The following is a 17,692-nucleotide window of genomic DNA, read 5'->3' as shown; positions in this document are numbered from 1 at the left end:
TCAGGGAGCCTCTGGAGACATTGGGCATCTGTTCTCAACGCCCCCCTGTTGTTTCTTTAAGACACACTCCCATTTATCAACAAACTCAAATTCAGTACGATCCTGAGGGTACATCACTTTATGTGGACTTTGAAAGGCAATCAGCAATACAAAGTACATTCTGGGCAGGCCTTCCAATAACGTGTAAACCTCTTGCTGCATTCTCCCCCGGCCCACCCCAACAACAGTGTGTTGGAGGCCGGAGGGAATGTGGTTGACCATGCAGGTCTGCTCCCAACTACATGTCTCTCAATATGTGCTCAGACCGTTGCTGTCCATTGTGAGCAGGCTCCACATCCAAGCTCAGCTGATGTCCACGCACACGTCTCCTCAGGACATTGTCTGACGTTGGGAGTGGGAACCTCGGCTAACATCCCCATAAGCTTCTCTGGGCCATTCAACCCTCCTCCAACTTTGTGTTTCTCCTTTGCCAGCCTCTTGTACGTTTCCCATTTCTTTCACACCACCATTGATGCTCCTGCCTTTGGCTGCCTAGGTTCCATCTTCCAGACCTCCGCCTTGACATCTTGAGCATTAGGCACCAACCATTAACAGTGGTGGTTGGGGAAGATCACTGCCATCAATCCTCCTTTCTCTGTTAGGCCCAAGGACCTGTTATGGTAGAGGATAAACCACTAGACAGTCTTAGCAGAAGAGTCACTTATCTTACTTAACAAGGTGTAACCAATTGCAGGATAACAGTAGTCACATGATCATGAACTAATTATGCATAATGACAACTATCAGGAGCCAGGTATGTCACGTCTGTCTCCATTGGGACCTTGTGCAAGCAGAACTATTTCTCTGTTGGGTTGATGTTGTGATTTTAAGAGGTGTGTTTTGTCCTAGTTTCTTTTAGAGAGAGACTGGGGACAGATGGTGAGCAGCCTATGAGAAGATAAGCGATTTGTGCAACCTTGGAGTTTTATTTTTGAAGTTGGAACAATAGAAGCATCTTGAATGGGTGTTGTCCAGTTCTTGCAGACCAGGCTTTCTAGTTATTTTAGGTATTTTTTAGGTTTGGCATTAAGCAGTTGCTGTTGACGTCTCAACAGGGTTGGAAACTGCAGTAAATATTTCCTGGCTGCTTGATATCTTTTCTGTCTCTACTGCTGGATTGCATGTGAGACAGTCTGTTTCTGAATTTGCCTTTCTGCCAAGGGGTGTGTACACGGGATGTTACTATATTGGAACAGTTAAACATTAATTATTACTGTATCTATTATTCAGTTGAGTTTTCCAATAGAGTTAAGTTATTCGAAATTCTTCTTTCTTTTGTCAAGTGTTAACTATCGTGTTCAAATAAATTGTGTTTTGCTTAACATCGAGTAATTTGACCAGTCGCATTGCATCTGGAACACAGCACTTTACATTTGCCTTTAATATAAGAAAAATTAAGGGTCCAGGTTACCTTCTTAAAATATTTTGAGGGGGTCTGATCTGGTCCATAATGCAGACCAGAGATTATGTCTCATCATCAGGTTGGGTGCAGTGAATGCAAAGTCAGCATTAACTCTTTCAGAACAATTGTACAAGATTTCTCTAAACCCTTGCACCTTTCCATCTCACTCCTCCTTCCAGCTGCCCATTAAAGCCTAACTCTTTAACCACATGTTTGATTGCCTGGCCTTACAGCTCTCGCAGACCAGACTTTCTAGTAATTTTAGATATGTTTTAGGTTTGGTGTTAAGCAGTTGCTATTGACGTCTCAACGGGATTGGAAACTGCAATAAATATCTCCTGTGTCTGTGTCTGTTGTTGTCTGATTACACTCCTGCGAAGTGACTGGTTGGGGGACGTTACACTGTCTGATTAAAGGTGCTATATTAATGCAAATTGTTGATAGATTTTGAGCCTTTCCTGATCTGGATGCACTTATTGCACCCTTAACTGGCCCAGCCATCTCTGGATGAACACTAGGATTGGCTGCTGTTTGTGTCACTCTGTTATAATGAAGTTTGCATGCTAATATTTCAAGCTGCATCAACGATGTGGAGTCAATGACTTTCTCAAGGTGGCGGTTCCACATGTCTGAACTTGACAGCTGGTTTAGCCTTGTTCTGTCATTAACGGCACCACGAGACTATCTCTTTAACGACATGCCCCGCTGATTTTGGGATATGACTAACAGAGCCTGTGCAGTTTATGATACAAACCAGTGAACTTAGAGATCCATCCTGATTTACATTTCAAAAAGAAAGTCAAGATGAGTCGGAAAAGTGATTTGAACTTTGTTCCAGTGTTGGACAGAATTGCCAGCTGCATTGCCTCGGGTACGAACTCTGTTCTAGTCCAGGGCATCATATTTGGGTGGAGGGATTTGAATCCTGCTTTGAATCCTGCTTTGAATCCTTTCTAACCGCGGCAAAGTAGGGAATGCCGTTCGGGATTCAATCTGAGACTCCAACGCAATTAGGCGGCTCAGGGCAGCCTTCCCTCAGGCATTTTACCTCCCACAGCCGCCAACTGGTGGAAACCATTGCATAAAGTCAATCAGATGTTTTGATTATCGTGTGGGAAATGCTTGATATCCTTGTTAACCTGAACACAAAGGAAAGATGAAGGGCTTCTGTCCGAAACGTCGATTTTCCGGCTCCTCGGATGCTGCCTGACCCGCTGTGCTTTTCCAGCACTACTCTGACCTAGACAAAGGAAAGATGCCCCACTTATTCTCTTGGTGATTGACTGTCCTTCCTGCATATTACAGGTGAGGCATGGCTACTCCAAGCTGGTCTGGTGCTCCCTCGTAGGAAAGGTCTTCTACTACTATCGGAACCAAGATGACAAGGTAGGACCAGTGATCAGGTCTGGTGACTGACTGAAGCCAGCCGATTGCAGAGCAAGTGAGCGCGATGCCATTTGAGACGTGCTCCATTGACCGTGCTTGCTTAGTGTGTAACATGTAACTTGAACATATCAGTACAGTGTATACCTACAGTATGTTCACAGCATGTGGCTCATGGGAAATCCAGATGTTGGAGCTTGCAATTATCTTTCATCTTCCTTTGTGCATTTGACAGGGTTAAACAGTAAGGTGAAACGCAGAATTGTTCTTTGATGGCTGAGGGAATGCCTTCCTGTCTGGTTTTCTAAATCACGTCAGATTTTAATTAAGTACACATCCATGGGAGACAGGGATTTTACAAAACAGTGGAAGTGTCCCTATCTCCAGACCAGAAGGACAAAATTCCAGTTCCACCTGCTCCAGCGGTGTGTCATCGTGTGTCTAAGCAGGCTGATTAAAACTCTGTGGATATATGGGAGACATATTTGTGTGCATTTTCACCAATATCACTGGACACCTTTAAAACGGTGGCTCCCCAGCACTTTCTATGTTGGGCATCTCTGACTTACAAGTTCCCTGAAAATGTGAACAAAGCCAAAAGGCCCGAAATATGTTAGGTTTTAATAATAAGAATAGGACCAGAGTACGGAGGGAAAGGAGTAGTGGTGAGTTTTGAAGAGGATATAGTAACTGTTCTGTGCAGGCCTGGAAACCCATTACAGGACGGGCACTAAAGGCATAGACACAAGAGAGTGAGTTCCTCGATGATCAGCTTAGCCGTCAACCTTCAAGTAAATAGAAGCTAGGTGTCTCATTTCTGTTACACGTGGATAGCCGAGGCCATGGTAGTGACGTATTATTTGGAATCCAAATTCATGGCTTCAGAAATTCACAGAAATAGGAATGTGCACTTATTGTCATAGAGTCATACAACACGGAAACAGACCCTTTGGTCCAACCAGTCCATGCTGAGCATTATCCCAAACTAACCTAGTCCCCACGACCTGCTCTTGGCCCATATCCCTCCCAACCTTTCCTATTAATTTATTTATCTAAGTATCTTTTAAACATTGTAACAGTGCCCACACTTCCTCAGGAACTTCATTCCACACACCAACCACCTTCAGTGTAAAAACTTTGCCCTCCCATGTCTTTTTTTAAAATCTCTCTCCTCTCACCTTGAAAAATATGCCCCCTTGGCTTTAAATCACCCTCCAAGGAAAAAAGAACCTACCATTAATTCTATCTATATCCCTCATGATTTTATACACCTCTGTAAGGTCACCTTCTAATCCCCAGTGAAAAATGTTCCACCCTACACAGCAGTTTTTTGTAAGTCATATCTCTCATACCATCTTAAAATAAAGAACACTCTCATCCTGTTACGTATTCTCTCCCAGGACCATGTTGCCATAGAATCCATACTGTGTGGGGGCAGGCCTTTTGGCCCATCAAGTCCACACTGCCCTTCATAATAGCATCTCACCCCATCCCTGTAACCTTGCATTTCCCCATGCCTAATCCACCTAGCCTGCACATCCCTCCATGCTATGGACAACTTAGCATGGCCAATCCACCTAACCTGCACATCTTTGAACTGTGGGAGGAAACCCACGCAGACATGGGGAGAACGTGCAAACTCCACACACACAGTCGCCCGAGGCTGGAATCGAACCTGGGACCCTGGGCAGTGTAAGGCAGCAGTGCTAACCACTGAGCCACTGTGCCACATGAGGGGATGGTGCTTCTACTAGAGTGGACAGGTAAGAGGGGAATGTAGTGCTGATTGAATTTTGATGGCAACAAAACCAAACCATTAATTGATGTAAAGTGGAGAAAGAATTGACTGTCTGTTTTCTCCGGTTTGGGGAGTCAGTAGTTTAGAGTTGCTTCAAAGAAGCTGAGGAGAGAAATCAGAAGAGATTGCATCAGAAAGAGCGCAGCTGGAGAATGGAGCCCTTGACCACACGTTTCATTTTAAGGAAAATTTGAGCAAAAGATAAAAAGATAGAGGGAAGCGAGCAGGGCAGTGAGTTTAATTTTAGAATACTCAGCCATGAACCAAGACAAACACAGTTGGTTATGTGACCTCATCCAAGGTTGTAAACTGTAGTTGTAAATGGCATGTTGTCATCAAATAACAGTTCAGTTTTGTTGCTACTTATGTTCCAAAACCCCACTTAATTAGGTGTGTTGATGCGATAACTACTTCAATTCAGATATTCTAATGTTTTCACCAACATTAAGATTCAAGAATATCAGGAGAGACATGAGTTTTGGGTCCGTGGTTACCTTTCTGAGGCTTTTTTGGATGTATGCTTGGTTAAAATGTGCTAATGGCCCAGGCTTCAACCAAAATGTCATAAAATGGCAAAAGGGGAAGGTCTGTGGGATACTCATGCACAGGTTGAAAGTGGCCTACCATCTGAAAGATCCATGAAAGTTGCATCCCTCAGTGGTAGGCCTCAGGAGGACGACAGTGACAATCCAGCAGTAGGTCTAACTGAGGCCATGTGGAGGTGATTGACCACTCATAAATGTAAGCTGGGTGGCTTCACCCAGCTTTGGCTTCGGGTAAGAGGGAGGTTAGCCAAGAGGTTTGACTCTCTGTGTTTTTGTCCCAGTTTCCTCTAGGCCACCTGAAGGTCCGGGAAGCTAAGATCGGAGAGGTGGACCGTTCCTGCGACTCCGATGAGGATTATGAGGCAGGAGGCCGAGGATTCCTCTCCTCACACTTCACAGTCATCATCCATCCAAAGGATCAAAGCCCGACTTACTTGCTGATTGGGACCAAACAGGAAAAGGTGAGCGACATGTTAAAGAATAACGTTAAAGTCAACTCAGATCTTTGAGTGTAGGAGTTGGGACGTCATGCTGAGGTTGAACAGGACATTGGTGAGGCCTCTTCTGGAATACTGCATCCAGTTCCAGTCATAGGAAGGTTATTATTAAGCTGGAGAGGGATCAGAAGAGATTTACCAGGATGTTACTGGGAATGGAGGGTTTGAGATATAAAAATAGGCTGGATAAACTGGGACTTTTCTCCCTGCAGCCTAGGAGGATGAGAGTTAACCTTATAGTTTATAAAATCATGAGGGGTATAGATAAGGTGTCTTTTCCCTAAGGTGGGCGATTTCAAGACTAGGGGTCATATTTTTAAGGTGAGAGGGGAAAGATTGTAAAAAGACGTGAGGGGCATTTTTTTTTAACACAGAGAGTGGTTTGTGTGCGGAACCAACTTCCAGAGGACATGGTGGATGCAGGAACAGTTACAATGTTCAAAAGACATTTGGATAAGTACATGAATAGGAAAGGTTTGGAGGGATATGGGCCAAGCACAGGCAGGTGGGACTAGATTGGTTTGGGATTCTGGTCGGCATGTATTGGTTGGACCGAACAGTCTGTTTCCATGCTGTATGACTCTAACCCTTCCTGAAAAAATTCAGGAAAGGGTGGGGCAAAATGAATGGAACATCTGCCAAGTGTTGTGATTACCATTGGGCTGAAGATATCTACCTCGATGGAGTACCCATCAGTGCAGACGGTGGAGTACAGTGCACACCGGTGTACATAGTTCGGTATCAATGACACCATGATGGGGAGGAAAAGGTAGTTATCAGGAAGAGGTTGAGATTCTGCTCAGGGTCATGCATAGCTTGGCAGAGGGAGTTTAATGCGGGAAAATGTGAAATTCTTCCCTTCAGCAGGAAGAATAGAATTTAGAAAGAGAGAGATCACTCAACTCTGAGGTACAGAGGGATCTGGGTGTAGTGGTTCATGAATGGCAAAATGTTACCCTGCAACGTACAAGTGAGTGTATGTCAGTTGTCTCACGGATAATGGAATTCAAAATCAGGGACATTGTACTGGGTCCAGAGACTGGAAATCTGTGTACAGTTTTGGTCTCGTTTCAAAAGGGTATAATTGCATTGGAAGCACTTCAGAGACGATTCAGTTCTATCTCTGGGACAATGGACTGATCTTATGAAGAAAGGTTTGCAGCAATTAGGACATAGTGAGGACTGCAGATGCTGGAGAAGTCAGAGTGGATGAAGTGTGGTACTGGAAAAACACAGCAGGTCAGGGAGCATCTGAGGAGCAGGAGAGTCGATGTTTCGGGCTTAGCCCTTTATCAGGATTTTTGAAGGGAAAGGTTAAAGAGCTTGGGCCTTTACCCTTTGGAGTTCAGTCGAATGATTTTTGAAACGTAAGATCCTGAGGGTGTCTCAATTGTGTAGAAACTAGGAGGTTGCTTTCTGTTGTCAGGGAGACAAGAAGTAGGGAGAGCAAGGCTTAAAAATAAGAGGTCTCCATTTTAAGATGAAGATGAAGAGTCCTTTCCTCTGATGGCCATTAGTCGGTAGAATTCTCTTTCCAGAATGGAGAGGAGGATGGGCCTTTGAATTAAGGAAGACAAGAGTTATAGTTTTATGGGAGTTAAAGGGGATGGGGATCAGTCAGGATGTAGGAGTTGTGATTGACCATGATCTTAGTGAAGAACAGAGCAGGTTCAGGGAGCAAAATGACCTCCCTGTCTTATGGCCTCCTGCAGGGCTGGCACCCCTTCAGGATTTCCCAGCATTCTTCAGGAATTAAGGACTAATCTCTCCTTGGAGGAAACCAGGAGAAAAAAAAGAAATGCCCTTTCAAACCTCTTTGAAGATGTTTGTTAATGAATGATTAAGACATTGGTTGTGGGAAACACAACTGTGTCAAGCATCATCCAATCGGGTTACGGAGTCCACCTCTAATTGGCACCAGAAAGGCAAGGGTTGATGGGAGATCCATTGGCAAGAGAATTGGGCGGTTGGGGCGTTGCAGAGTATTCACAAGTGATGACCTGTCAGGAATATGTCTGATCGGAGTAGGCAACCAGCATTCGATAAGTTACTCCCAAATCTAACCGAAATGTAAAGGTGGGGTATAGTTCTGGTTGATAAACAGTGTTCCACCAGACCATAGGTCCAGGAGAAGCAGTGAATTGTGTTCGGATTGCTTTATTGTAGTGCCCCCCCCCCTCCGCCGCGGCGTCCCAGTGAGTATACATGTTTGAAAGTGTAAAGTGTCTAGTCCAGGACCGGGTGCTAAAGGACCCACTAAAACTATGGCAGTGCCTCCCAAAGACACAACTGGGAAAGTCCATTGTTGGATGTCTTTCTGAGGGGCTGGTAAATCATACACTGAATGTATATGGTAAATATCACGAGTGTTGATAAGGCAATAAGGGGCTGGGGGGGAGAAGGTGAAACTTGAGAGTAAGCTGGCTAGTAATATAAAAGAAGATTGCAAGAGATTTTTTTTTAAAATACCTAATGGACTATTGGAAAATGAGGTTATAAAAGTAGTAGTTGGGTAGATAGAAACAGCAGAGAGCGATCTGAATTGGCACTTTGTAACAGTCTTCACAGTGGAGGACATCAGCGGCATACCAGAACTTCAAGATAGTCAGGGGACTGAGGTGAGTGTAGTGGCCAACACCAAGAAGGTCAAAGCTGAAAGATCTGAAGGTGGATAAATCACCCAGACCAGATGGACTACACCCTAGAGAACTGAAGGAGATGGCCCAGGGGATTGTGGTGGTGATCTTCAAGAATCAGGCATTTTATACCATCCTTCAAGTGAAAAAATATTCTTTCTCAGATCTCACAGTGCCAGAGACCCGGGTTCAGTTCCCACCTCAGGTGACTCTGTGTGGAGTTTGCACATTCTCCCCGTGTCTGCGTGGGTTTCCTCCGGGTGCTCCGGTTTCCTCCCACAATCCAAAAATGTGCAGGTTTAGGTGAATTGGTCATGCTCAATTGCCCGTAGTGTTGGGTGAAGGGGTAAATGTAGGAGAATGGGTCTGGGTGGGTTGCGCTTCGGCGGGTCGGTGTGGACTTGTTGGGCCGAAGGGCCTGTTTCCACACTGTAAGTAATCTAATCTAATCTAATCACTAGAGTCAGAGGACTGGAAAATGGCTAATGTAACAGCTCTGTTTAAGACAGGAGAGAGGCAGAAGACAGGAAATTCTAAGTCGGTTAACTTGACCTCATTTGTTGGTAAGACTTTAGAGTCCAGTATTAAGGATGAAATTGCGGAGCACTTAGAAACGTGTAGTAGTCAGCTTGGCTTCATCAAGGGGAGATCATGCCTGACAAACCTTTAGAATTCTTGGAGGAAGTAATGACCAACTTAGACAAAGGACAGCCAGTGAATGTGATCTATTTGGATTTCCAGAAAGCCTTTGACAAGGTGCCAGACAGGAGGCTCTTGAATAAGATAAGAGCCCTAGTGTCTGGGATAGGTATTGGCGTGGACAGAGGGTTGGCTGACTGGCAGAAGGCAGACAGTGAGGATAAAGGGATCTTTTTCAAGATGGCAGCCGGTGACTGGTGGAGTTCCGCAGGGGTCCATGTTGAGACCACAACTATTCATTTTATACATTAACAATCGGGATGAGGGAACTGAGGGCTTTGTTGCTAAGGTTGCAGGTGACACAAAGGTAGCTGGAGGGACTGGTAGTGTTGAGGAAGTGAGGAGGCTGCAGAAGCTCTTGGACAGGCTAGGAGAGTGGGCAAAGAAGTGGCAGATGGAATACAATGTGGGAACGTGTGAGGGGATGGATTTAGGTGGGAAGAATAGAGGTGTATACTATTTTCTAAATGAGGAGAAAATTGAGAATTCTAAAGCGCAAAGGGACTTGGGAGACCTTGCTTAGGGATCTCTTAACACTAACGTCCAGGTTCAGTTGGCAATTAGGAAGGCAAATGTAATATTAGAATTAATTTCAAGAGGGCTAGAATACAAAAACAGAGATGTACTGCTGAAGCTGCATTAGTCTCTGGACAGACTGCATTTGGAATGTTGTAAGCAGTTCTGGATCCTATATCTGAGGAAGGATGTGCTGGTGTTGGAGGGGGTCCAGAAGGGGTTTACAAGAATGATCCTGGAGACGAAAGATATGTCATATGAGGAGGTGGTTGAGGAGTCTGAGTCAATACTGGAAGGAGTTTAAAAGGATGAGGTGAGGGTAGGGTGGGGGGGTGGGGTCTGATTGAAACTTACTGAAAACTGAGAGGCCTGGATAAAGTGGACATGGAGCAGATGTTCCCACTCGTAAGAGAGACTAGGACCTGAGGGCATGGCCCGAGAGGGAAGGGGCGACCCTTTGGAACTGAGATGAGGAGGAATCTTTGAGCTAGAGGGTAATGAATCTGTGGGACTCGTTGCTGCAGAAGGCTGTGCAGGCCAAGTCATTGAGTGTATTTGAGACAGAGATAGTTGGGTTCTTAATTGGTAAGGGGATCAAAGGTTATGGGGAGAAGGCAGGAGGATGGGGTTTAGAAACATATATCAGCCATAATGGAATGGTGGAACAGATACGATGGGCTGAACAGCCTAATTCCACTCCGGTATATATGGGGGCAATGGTGTTGCATTGGATTGGAGCACTTAGGAATGCAAGATGCTCAAAGGATATAAGTTATATTTTGAAATGTCCTTTAAGAAGTTTTTTTTATGCATCACGTATTCCTTGGCAAAGTGGTTGGTGCTTCCTTCCAAAGGAAGACGTTCCTTCCCTGACCCTCCAGCTCTGCCAATCGTAACCTTGTCTGCACGGGCCCCTGATTGGCCTGGCTCTGATCACCATTGTGTTTCTGAACCCATTCCCTACCCTCTCCTGCCCCATGTCTGATTGCTACCTGTGCCCTGACCTTTGCCAACCTCAAGCTGTACCACCGCCCTTGTCCTTGACTGCCAGCTCTGATTCCCAATGTCAGCCAGTCAGCACCGGTGGAGAGAACTGATTCATTCATTGTTTTTTATTCCAAAAACATACTTTATTTATAAAAATATCCTTACGTACATACATCGTCACTAAAGCAGCTCAGTTCTGTACAGAGGCATAAGTAAAAACAAATATTGGAGTTTGACTGTATCCAGCAAATGAACCAAAAGCATTTCTTTCTTATACCTGACGATATTTATGTGCGCTTGAGGCATTGGGACGGTCTGATAACTGAACGGACCCCCATTTACCTTCAGCAGGAAGGCCTCAGTCGGTGGTCTTTCCCCACAGCGCCTTGGTGGCAGCTGCCCTGAGCTTTAGTCCATCCCTCAGCACGTAGCCCTGGACCTTGGAATGTGCCACTCTGCAATAGTCAGTCCGGGTCAACTTCTTGCTCTGGAAGGCCCAACACGTTTCAGGCAGAACAACCAAGTTGATGGTCCTCCGGTCGCAGTTGACGTTTGTCTCGGTGTGTGTGTGTGCAGGGGAACAGGCCGTAGAGCACAGAGACCTGCCTCACGGAGCTGCTCGGGACAAACCTCGTCAAAGACCACTGCATCTTTCTTTACAAAGACCCATTTCAGCAGGAGATGTGTGACAGTCCCAACCAATCCCCGCAGCTTCTTCGAGGGCAGTGTGAGATGGCAGAGGTCGACCAAGCGTACATGAAGGATCTCACCACTAGAGAAGAAAGACTTCATCTTTTGGGTGGAAATTGTGTGTGTGTGTACACTTATTCCCTCAATTGCTTGCACGCGCTTACATCCTCTCAGTCCTCCAATCGCTCTCAGGTTGTGGATATTATTGCTATAATGCTTGGTTTTTACCCATCCCCAGCTGCCTTTCATTGAACTACTGCAGTCCATTCATTTGGTTGGTTTATACAGTTAGGTGAAAGTGAGGACTGCAGATGCTGGAGATTAGAGTCGAGAGTGTGGCGCTGGAAAAGCACAGCAGGTCAGGCAGCATCCGAGGAGCAGGAGAATCAATGTTTCAGGCAAAAGCCCTTCATCAGGATTGGTTGACACAGTTGTCAGACACCTCATGCTGATGTGGGGCTAGCATCGTCTACAGGCCAGACTGGGTAAGGATTCCTGATAAACACTTTTGCCTGAAATATCGACTGTCCTGCTCCTCGGATGCTGCCTGACCGGCTGTGCTTTTCCAGCGCCACACTCTCGACTCTAATCTCCAACATCTGCAGTCCTCACTTTTGCCTGGGTAAGGATCTGAATAAATCAGATTCACAGAAAAGGCCCATCAAGTCTACACTGACCAAACTACCACTAAAAACACATTAATCCCAATTTCCTGCACTTGTCCCACAGATCCTTGAATATTTGAATTACAGCGTGGGGCTTTGTGCTGACCTTTACAGAGATGAGTGTTTATAAAAGAATATTTCTTGGATTTTAAATTGATTTAAAATTCCATGACAATGACGGGTAAGATTTGATCCCTTTGTAATTGAGTCTAGTAGTACTACCATGACCCTATAGAATTAGAGTTAGAACAAAGAACAAAGAAAGTTTACAGCCCAGGAACAGGCCCTTCGGCCCTCCAAGCCTAAGCCGATCCAAATCCACTGTCTAAACCTGTGGGTCAATTCCTAAGCATTTGTATCCCTCTGCTCCCCACCTACTCATGCATCTGTCCAGACGCATCTTAATGAATCTACCGTGCCTGCCTCTACCACCACTGCTGGCAACGCATTCCCAACGCCCACCACCCTCTGTGTAAAGTATTTCCAGCGTGTATCTCCCTTAAACTTTCCACCTCTCACCTTGAAAGCGTGACCTCTCGTTGTTGAATCCTTCACCTTGGGAAAAAGCTTATCTCTATCCACCCTGTCTATACCCTTCATGATTTTGTAAACCTCAATCAGGTCCCCCCTCAATCTCCTTTTTTCTAGTGAAAACAATCCTAACCTACTCAACCTCTCTTCATAGCTAGCACCTTCCATACCAGGCAACATCCTGGTGAACCTCCTCTGCACCCTCTCCAAAGTGTCCACATCCTTTTGGTAATGTGGCGCCCAGAACTGTACACAGTCACAGTTAGGTTTTGTTGTCACAGGAGTACAGTGAAGCGTTTACAAAGTCGCCATTTCCGGCACCATCTTAGTTACAAAGTCTTGGGTATAAATTCGCAAAGTAAAGAAATCAAGTTAAAAGTTCAGCGTTTACAGCCCTTCTAAAGCAGGGAGTCTGCCCTGGGTTTCACCTCGAGACTGAGAGTCCATCAAGTCCAAGCCAGCTTGACTCCCCACCTCCAGCGCCGTCTGACGGATGGAGGGAAGCAGAGAGAGAGAAAGAAAGAGAAAGAAAAACAAAGCAAAGAGAAAAATGAAAAAAAATGGACAGAGCGGACAATCTCCAGCTTAAGGGGCCTACTCCGACGCCAATGCAGTACTGCAACACCCTGAGCCTCTGTTCCTCCATGTCTCTCTCACACCCTGCCTCTGAATCACTGATCCTGGGGGTTCTGTCCAGTTTTCAGGGAGAAGTTTGCAAAGAAAAGCAACCTCTGGCCGCAGGTCCGTCAGGAAATGGTCAGCACGTAGCGTCGTCGAGACCCTGTGGGAAAAGGATGGGGGGGGGGGGGTCGCATGGCTCTCTGAAAGTCATCTGACTCATTGCCAGAACTTTCCCAAGCAGCACCAAGACACATCTTGGTGAGGCTGGTGGTGAGAAGGGCAGTGCCTGTCAGATCCTTCATGACTGTCCGTCTGCACACTGCCCTCGAAGTGGCTGCGGGGGAGGTGGGGGCAGCTCCATGACGCAGGACTCTCTGCTCAACTGTTCTGTTCCCCGGTGGCGGGGGGGGGGAGACACTGAAACAAACATCGACTGTGTCTGGAGGACCACCAACTGGGCGAAAATTGCCCTTTGGTCTGCCCGGAACTTGCTGAGCCTTCCACAGGAAGGAGCTGACCCTTCCTGAAGAAGGGCTTATGCCCGAAACGTCGATTCTCCTGTTCCTTGGATGCTGCCTGACCTGCTGCGCTGTTCCAGCAACACATTTTCAGCCCTTCTGAGTGTTGCAGACTGGCATATTCCAAGGTCCAGGACTATGTGCTGAGGGGCGCACTGAAGCTGGGAGCAGCTGTTACCAAGGCACAGTGGGGAAAGACCACCGTCTGAGGTCTTCCTGCTGAAGTAAGGGTCCGTTCAGTAATTGGACCTTCCCAATGTGTCAAATACATGTGTAAATATAGTCTTGTATGAGTACAAAATGCCTTGGGTTTGTTAGTCCCCAAATGTAAAGACTGTACAGAATCGAACTGCTCTCGTGACTATGTATGTATATAAAGACGTGAAGGAACAAAATATATTTGTAAAATACAAACTCACTCACCTGCCCGTCGTCTTCCTCCTCCACAGGATACCTGGCTGTACCATTTGACTGTGGCAGCTGGGAGCAGTCAGTCGAAAGTGGGAACTGAGTATGAGCAGCTCATTGGGAAACTGCTGGACATTGATGGGGAGCCAAGTGAGTATGAGACCAGAGAGCTGTCCTTGTGGGATCTAAGTCCATTGAATGGTGTGACCGGAGTTTCGTTTACTGACAACCCCATGTAGGCCCGTTGCATTGAGACTTCTATCATTCTGAAATGATTCAATAAGTTCAAAGTTTGTGCGAAGATTTGTAGCTCGGGTGCTCGTTGTTGTGGTTCTGTTCGCCGAGCTGGAAGTTTTTGTTGCAAACGTTTCGTAGAGCTGCGTAGTCTCTATAAGCCCTGGCGGGGTTCTGTTATTTCTATCAAACAGGTGGAGACCATTCAGCCCCTGGATCCTGCTGAGCCATTCCATTCCATGATCACTGACCTTATGCCAGCCCTGTTTCCCGTTTTGCTCCTGTATTTACATTGATCAAAGGGGTTTGATGATAGTGCTGAGAGTGTAGGGCCATACCTATAAGGTGTTGATGCTGACTGAAAGACATTTCTGTTGTTTGGTGCCAAACAAATATTGGGAAATAATCCTGAGAATGGCAAGCCTCAAGGGCCACTTGCTCAACTACAAGCAATAAACTTATGACACCCATACTGACCTGTGAACACGTGGAATTTGGATAATGTTGAAATCTGCCATCCTTACCCAGCCTGGCCTACATGTGACTCCAGACCCACAGCAATAATGGTTGACTACTCACTGCCCTCTGGGCAATTAGTGATGGGCAGTAAGTGCCAGCCTGGTCAGTGATGCCCTCGTACTGTCAATGAATAAAAAGAAACCCCAAAGTGGATCTTTAGTTGGTTGGAGTTTCCTGATGTCACTTATTCCTCCTCCTGCTTGCTTTCTATTCCAAGATATTTAACTCTGATCAGATTCTCATCGTACCAGAACATCCAGCAGGTTGTCATCTCCTCAGCGAATGTTTGTTTTGGCGCAAATATGACAGAGGCCCCTGGTCCCTGAGCTGCGTCCAAGGCGGAAGATATCTCGATGTTGGTTTTCAGATTCTCTCCCTGACAGTGGAGCAGGGGGACTAGCCCTCTTTGTCTGACTCACACTGTTCGATCTGTCCGGTTTGAGTGTCCTTTGCAGTTGTTATGCCATTGATGAGCTCAGACTCAGAGTATTAACAGTCAGGTTGCCTGTCGAAGAGATGGTTGAGGGGTCTGGGGCAAGGTAAAACCTTGTGCCGATATCCGCCACAGGGAGGCGGGGGGCTGGGCGAGTACGTGAAACCAAAGACTACAAACGCAGTTCCTGAGTGACAGCAGAGTTTTCTGCTTTTCACTTGTAGTTTTTGTGGGTTTTTTTGAGTTCTCTGGCTTGTGGGTGTTGAGGTACCCATTGATGGCCATGTGAGAGATGTGATGTGTCTTTTTACACCTAGACTCTGTGATCTGGAAGCACCCGGTGCTGTGCTGCAGTAAGGATGGAATAGTGAATGCCCTCACCACACTCCCTTCCGAAGCTCTGCAGACTGAGGCACTCAAACTGTTCAAGGTAAAAACTCACGCACCTTTGGCATGGACTCGAGAGTGGACATGATCAGTTAGTGTGCTTTCGTTGTGCGGAGGGTTGCCTACTCACTCTGTGATCCGCGTTAATACATTGTTCTTAGTTTTCTGTGATTATGCTGCTCACCTATCACAGGCAGCACGGTGGCTCAGTGGTTAGCACTGCTGCCACACAGCGCCAGGGTCCCACGTTCAATTCCTGCCTCGGGGACTGTCTGTGTGGAGTTTGCACATTCTCCCCGTGTCTGCATGGGTTACCTCCAGGTGCTCTGGTTTACTCCCACAGTCCAAAGATGTGCAGGCTAGGTAGATTAACCATAGGATAGGCAAGGTTACAGGGATAGGGTGGGGCTGCTCTTCAGAGGGTCAGTGTGGACTCAAATGGGCCGAGTGGCCTGCTCCCACACTGTCAGGATTCTGATTCTATCACGCCTGACCTGTATTGGCTCTTGATGCCCAAACAGCATCCATTGAAAATCCTCACTCTGTATTCATATCCCTTCATAGGGAAAATCTCCCTGGTTCTGAACTCTTTCACTCGTATTACTGCTAATTCCTCCAATGTCAGCCTTTCTGCTTCTCTTCTTCACCCCACCATCGCTCCCTTCACTTCACCTTTACCTTGTGCATCTTGGCCCTAAAATCTGGTATTTTTTCTGTCACCCCCTGTTTACGTCTCACCCCTCCCACCCTCTCTATCTTCCTTTAAGAGTTTCTGTATTTTTGATGGGATTTGAAAAAGTAGACCTTGAGCATGTGTGTGTGTGAGTGAAATTGTCTGTGTTTATGTCTGCCTGTGTATGTGAAATTGTCCAAGTATGTTTGAAATTGTCCATGTGTATGTGTGTGTGTGGAATTGTCCATGTGCCTGTGTGTGTGTGTATATGAGTGAAATTAACCATGTATGTGTGCCTCTGTGTGTGAAATTGTCGGGGTGTGTGTGTGTGTGAGAGAGAGACATTATCCATGTGTATGTGTGTCTGTGTGTGTGCATGTGAAATTATCTACGTATGTGTGAAATTGTCTATGCATGTGTGCCTCTGTGTATGTGTGTGTGTGTGAAGTTGTCCTTGTATGTGTGAAATGGTCCATGTCTGTGCACCTCTGTGTGTGTGTGTGTGTGTGCATGCGCAAAATTATCCTCGTATGTGTGGAATTGTCTATGTATGTGTGCCTCTCTGTGTGTGAAATTGTGTGTGTAAGAAATCAGGGGAAACCTCTTTGCTGAGACAGCAATGAGAAGATGGAACTCGCTGCATGTGGATTAGTGAGGTGATGGCATTTGGAGGGAGCTAGATCAGCACATGGGGAGAAAGGAGAAGGAGGAGATGCTGATGGGGTTCGATAAAGAAGGGTGTGAGGGTGGCTGTCCCTACCATCAATACTGGCATTAAATAGTTGGGCAGGTTGGTCTTTTTTTGTAGCTGTGTATTCTGTGGAGTTCTGTGTTAACCCACCTCCCTAATCAAGCCTTTCACCACTTTGTGAGTGTCCCTAGTTGGTGCGGACAACTTGCTGTATTAATCAATGGCTGCCTCACCGTATTCTGTCCCCACAGTCATGTCAACTGTTCATCAATGTGCTGGTTGAGGCACCTTCGATTGACTACCATGTATCACTGGCACAGAATGCACTGCAGGTTTGCCTGACTCACACGGAGCTACAGAATGAGATCTACTGTCAGTTCATCAAACAGACCAGCCATAGGCAACCTCACAACTTCTCCCTCATACAGGTAACCAGCACATAATGGAATATTTCAGGGTTCAGTCAGTATGTAGACTTTGGACTCACTATTCATTTATTTTTTGCATGGTATTCCTGACTGACAACTGGCCATTTAATTCCTATTTGCCACAATAGGTGTTGAGAGTAGCACTCCCTCTGCTGTAACATTAAGTTGCAAACAGCAGTATTCTAACTACGTTATCGGTACCAAGTGGGCGATCTCGGTGGTTGCAAATGCCTTTTGACATTTTCACGCTTCAGAAAAATCATCGCCGACTCTACAAGGTGATCTTCCTAGAGTGTAAGCTATGGTGCATGATCTGCTGGCCTGGGAGGTGGAGACACAATGAAAAAAGCCATTGCAAAGTATGATCAGATTCTCATGTGAGGCTAGAGAGA

General features: G+C 46.1%; 2 protein-coding genes across 5 annotated transcripts in view; one reads left to right on the top strand and one right to left on the bottom strand.

Annotated features, from left to right (window-relative positions):
- The window catches only part of pigh (phosphatidylinositol glycan anchor biosynthesis, class H), a 127,285-nt gene that overhangs the window by 31,675 nt on the left and 77,918 nt on the right, over window positions 1–17,692 (bottom strand). The gene's annotated exons all lie outside the window — the stretch shown is intronic.
- The window catches only part of plekhh1 (pleckstrin homology, MyTH4 and FERM domain containing H1), a 171,956-nt gene that overhangs the window by 103,031 nt on the left and 51,233 nt on the right, over window positions 1–17,692 (top strand). For all 4 annotated transcript variants that reach the window (XM_087990124.1, XM_087990123.1, XM_043698224.2 and 1 more), the window contains 5 exons: window positions 2,747–2,827; window positions 5,449–5,628; window positions 13,977–14,085; window positions 15,439–15,551; window positions 17,124–17,300. In XM_087990124.1, coding sequence (XP_087846250.1) covers window positions 2,747–2,827; window positions 5,449–5,628; window positions 13,977–14,085; window positions 15,439–15,551; window positions 17,124–17,300 — 660 coding nt within the window. The remainder of the gene's footprint in view (window positions 1–2,746; window positions 2,828–5,448; window positions 5,629–13,976; window positions 14,086–15,438; window positions 15,552–17,123; window positions 17,301–17,692) is intronic.

This window comes from Chiloscyllium plagiosum, unplaced genomic scaffold (genome assembly GCF_037043375.1).
Source record: "Chiloscyllium plagiosum isolate Xiang-an unplaced genomic scaffold, Cpla_swu_hap1 HiC_scaffold_8, whole genome shotgun sequence".
NCBI classification, from domain to species: domain Eukaryota; kingdom Metazoa; phylum Chordata; class Chondrichthyes; order Orectolobiformes; family Hemiscylliidae; genus Chiloscyllium; species Chiloscyllium plagiosum.
Note: the sequence above shows the minus strand (reverse complement) of the source record. Positions and strands in the feature narration are given on the sequence as shown.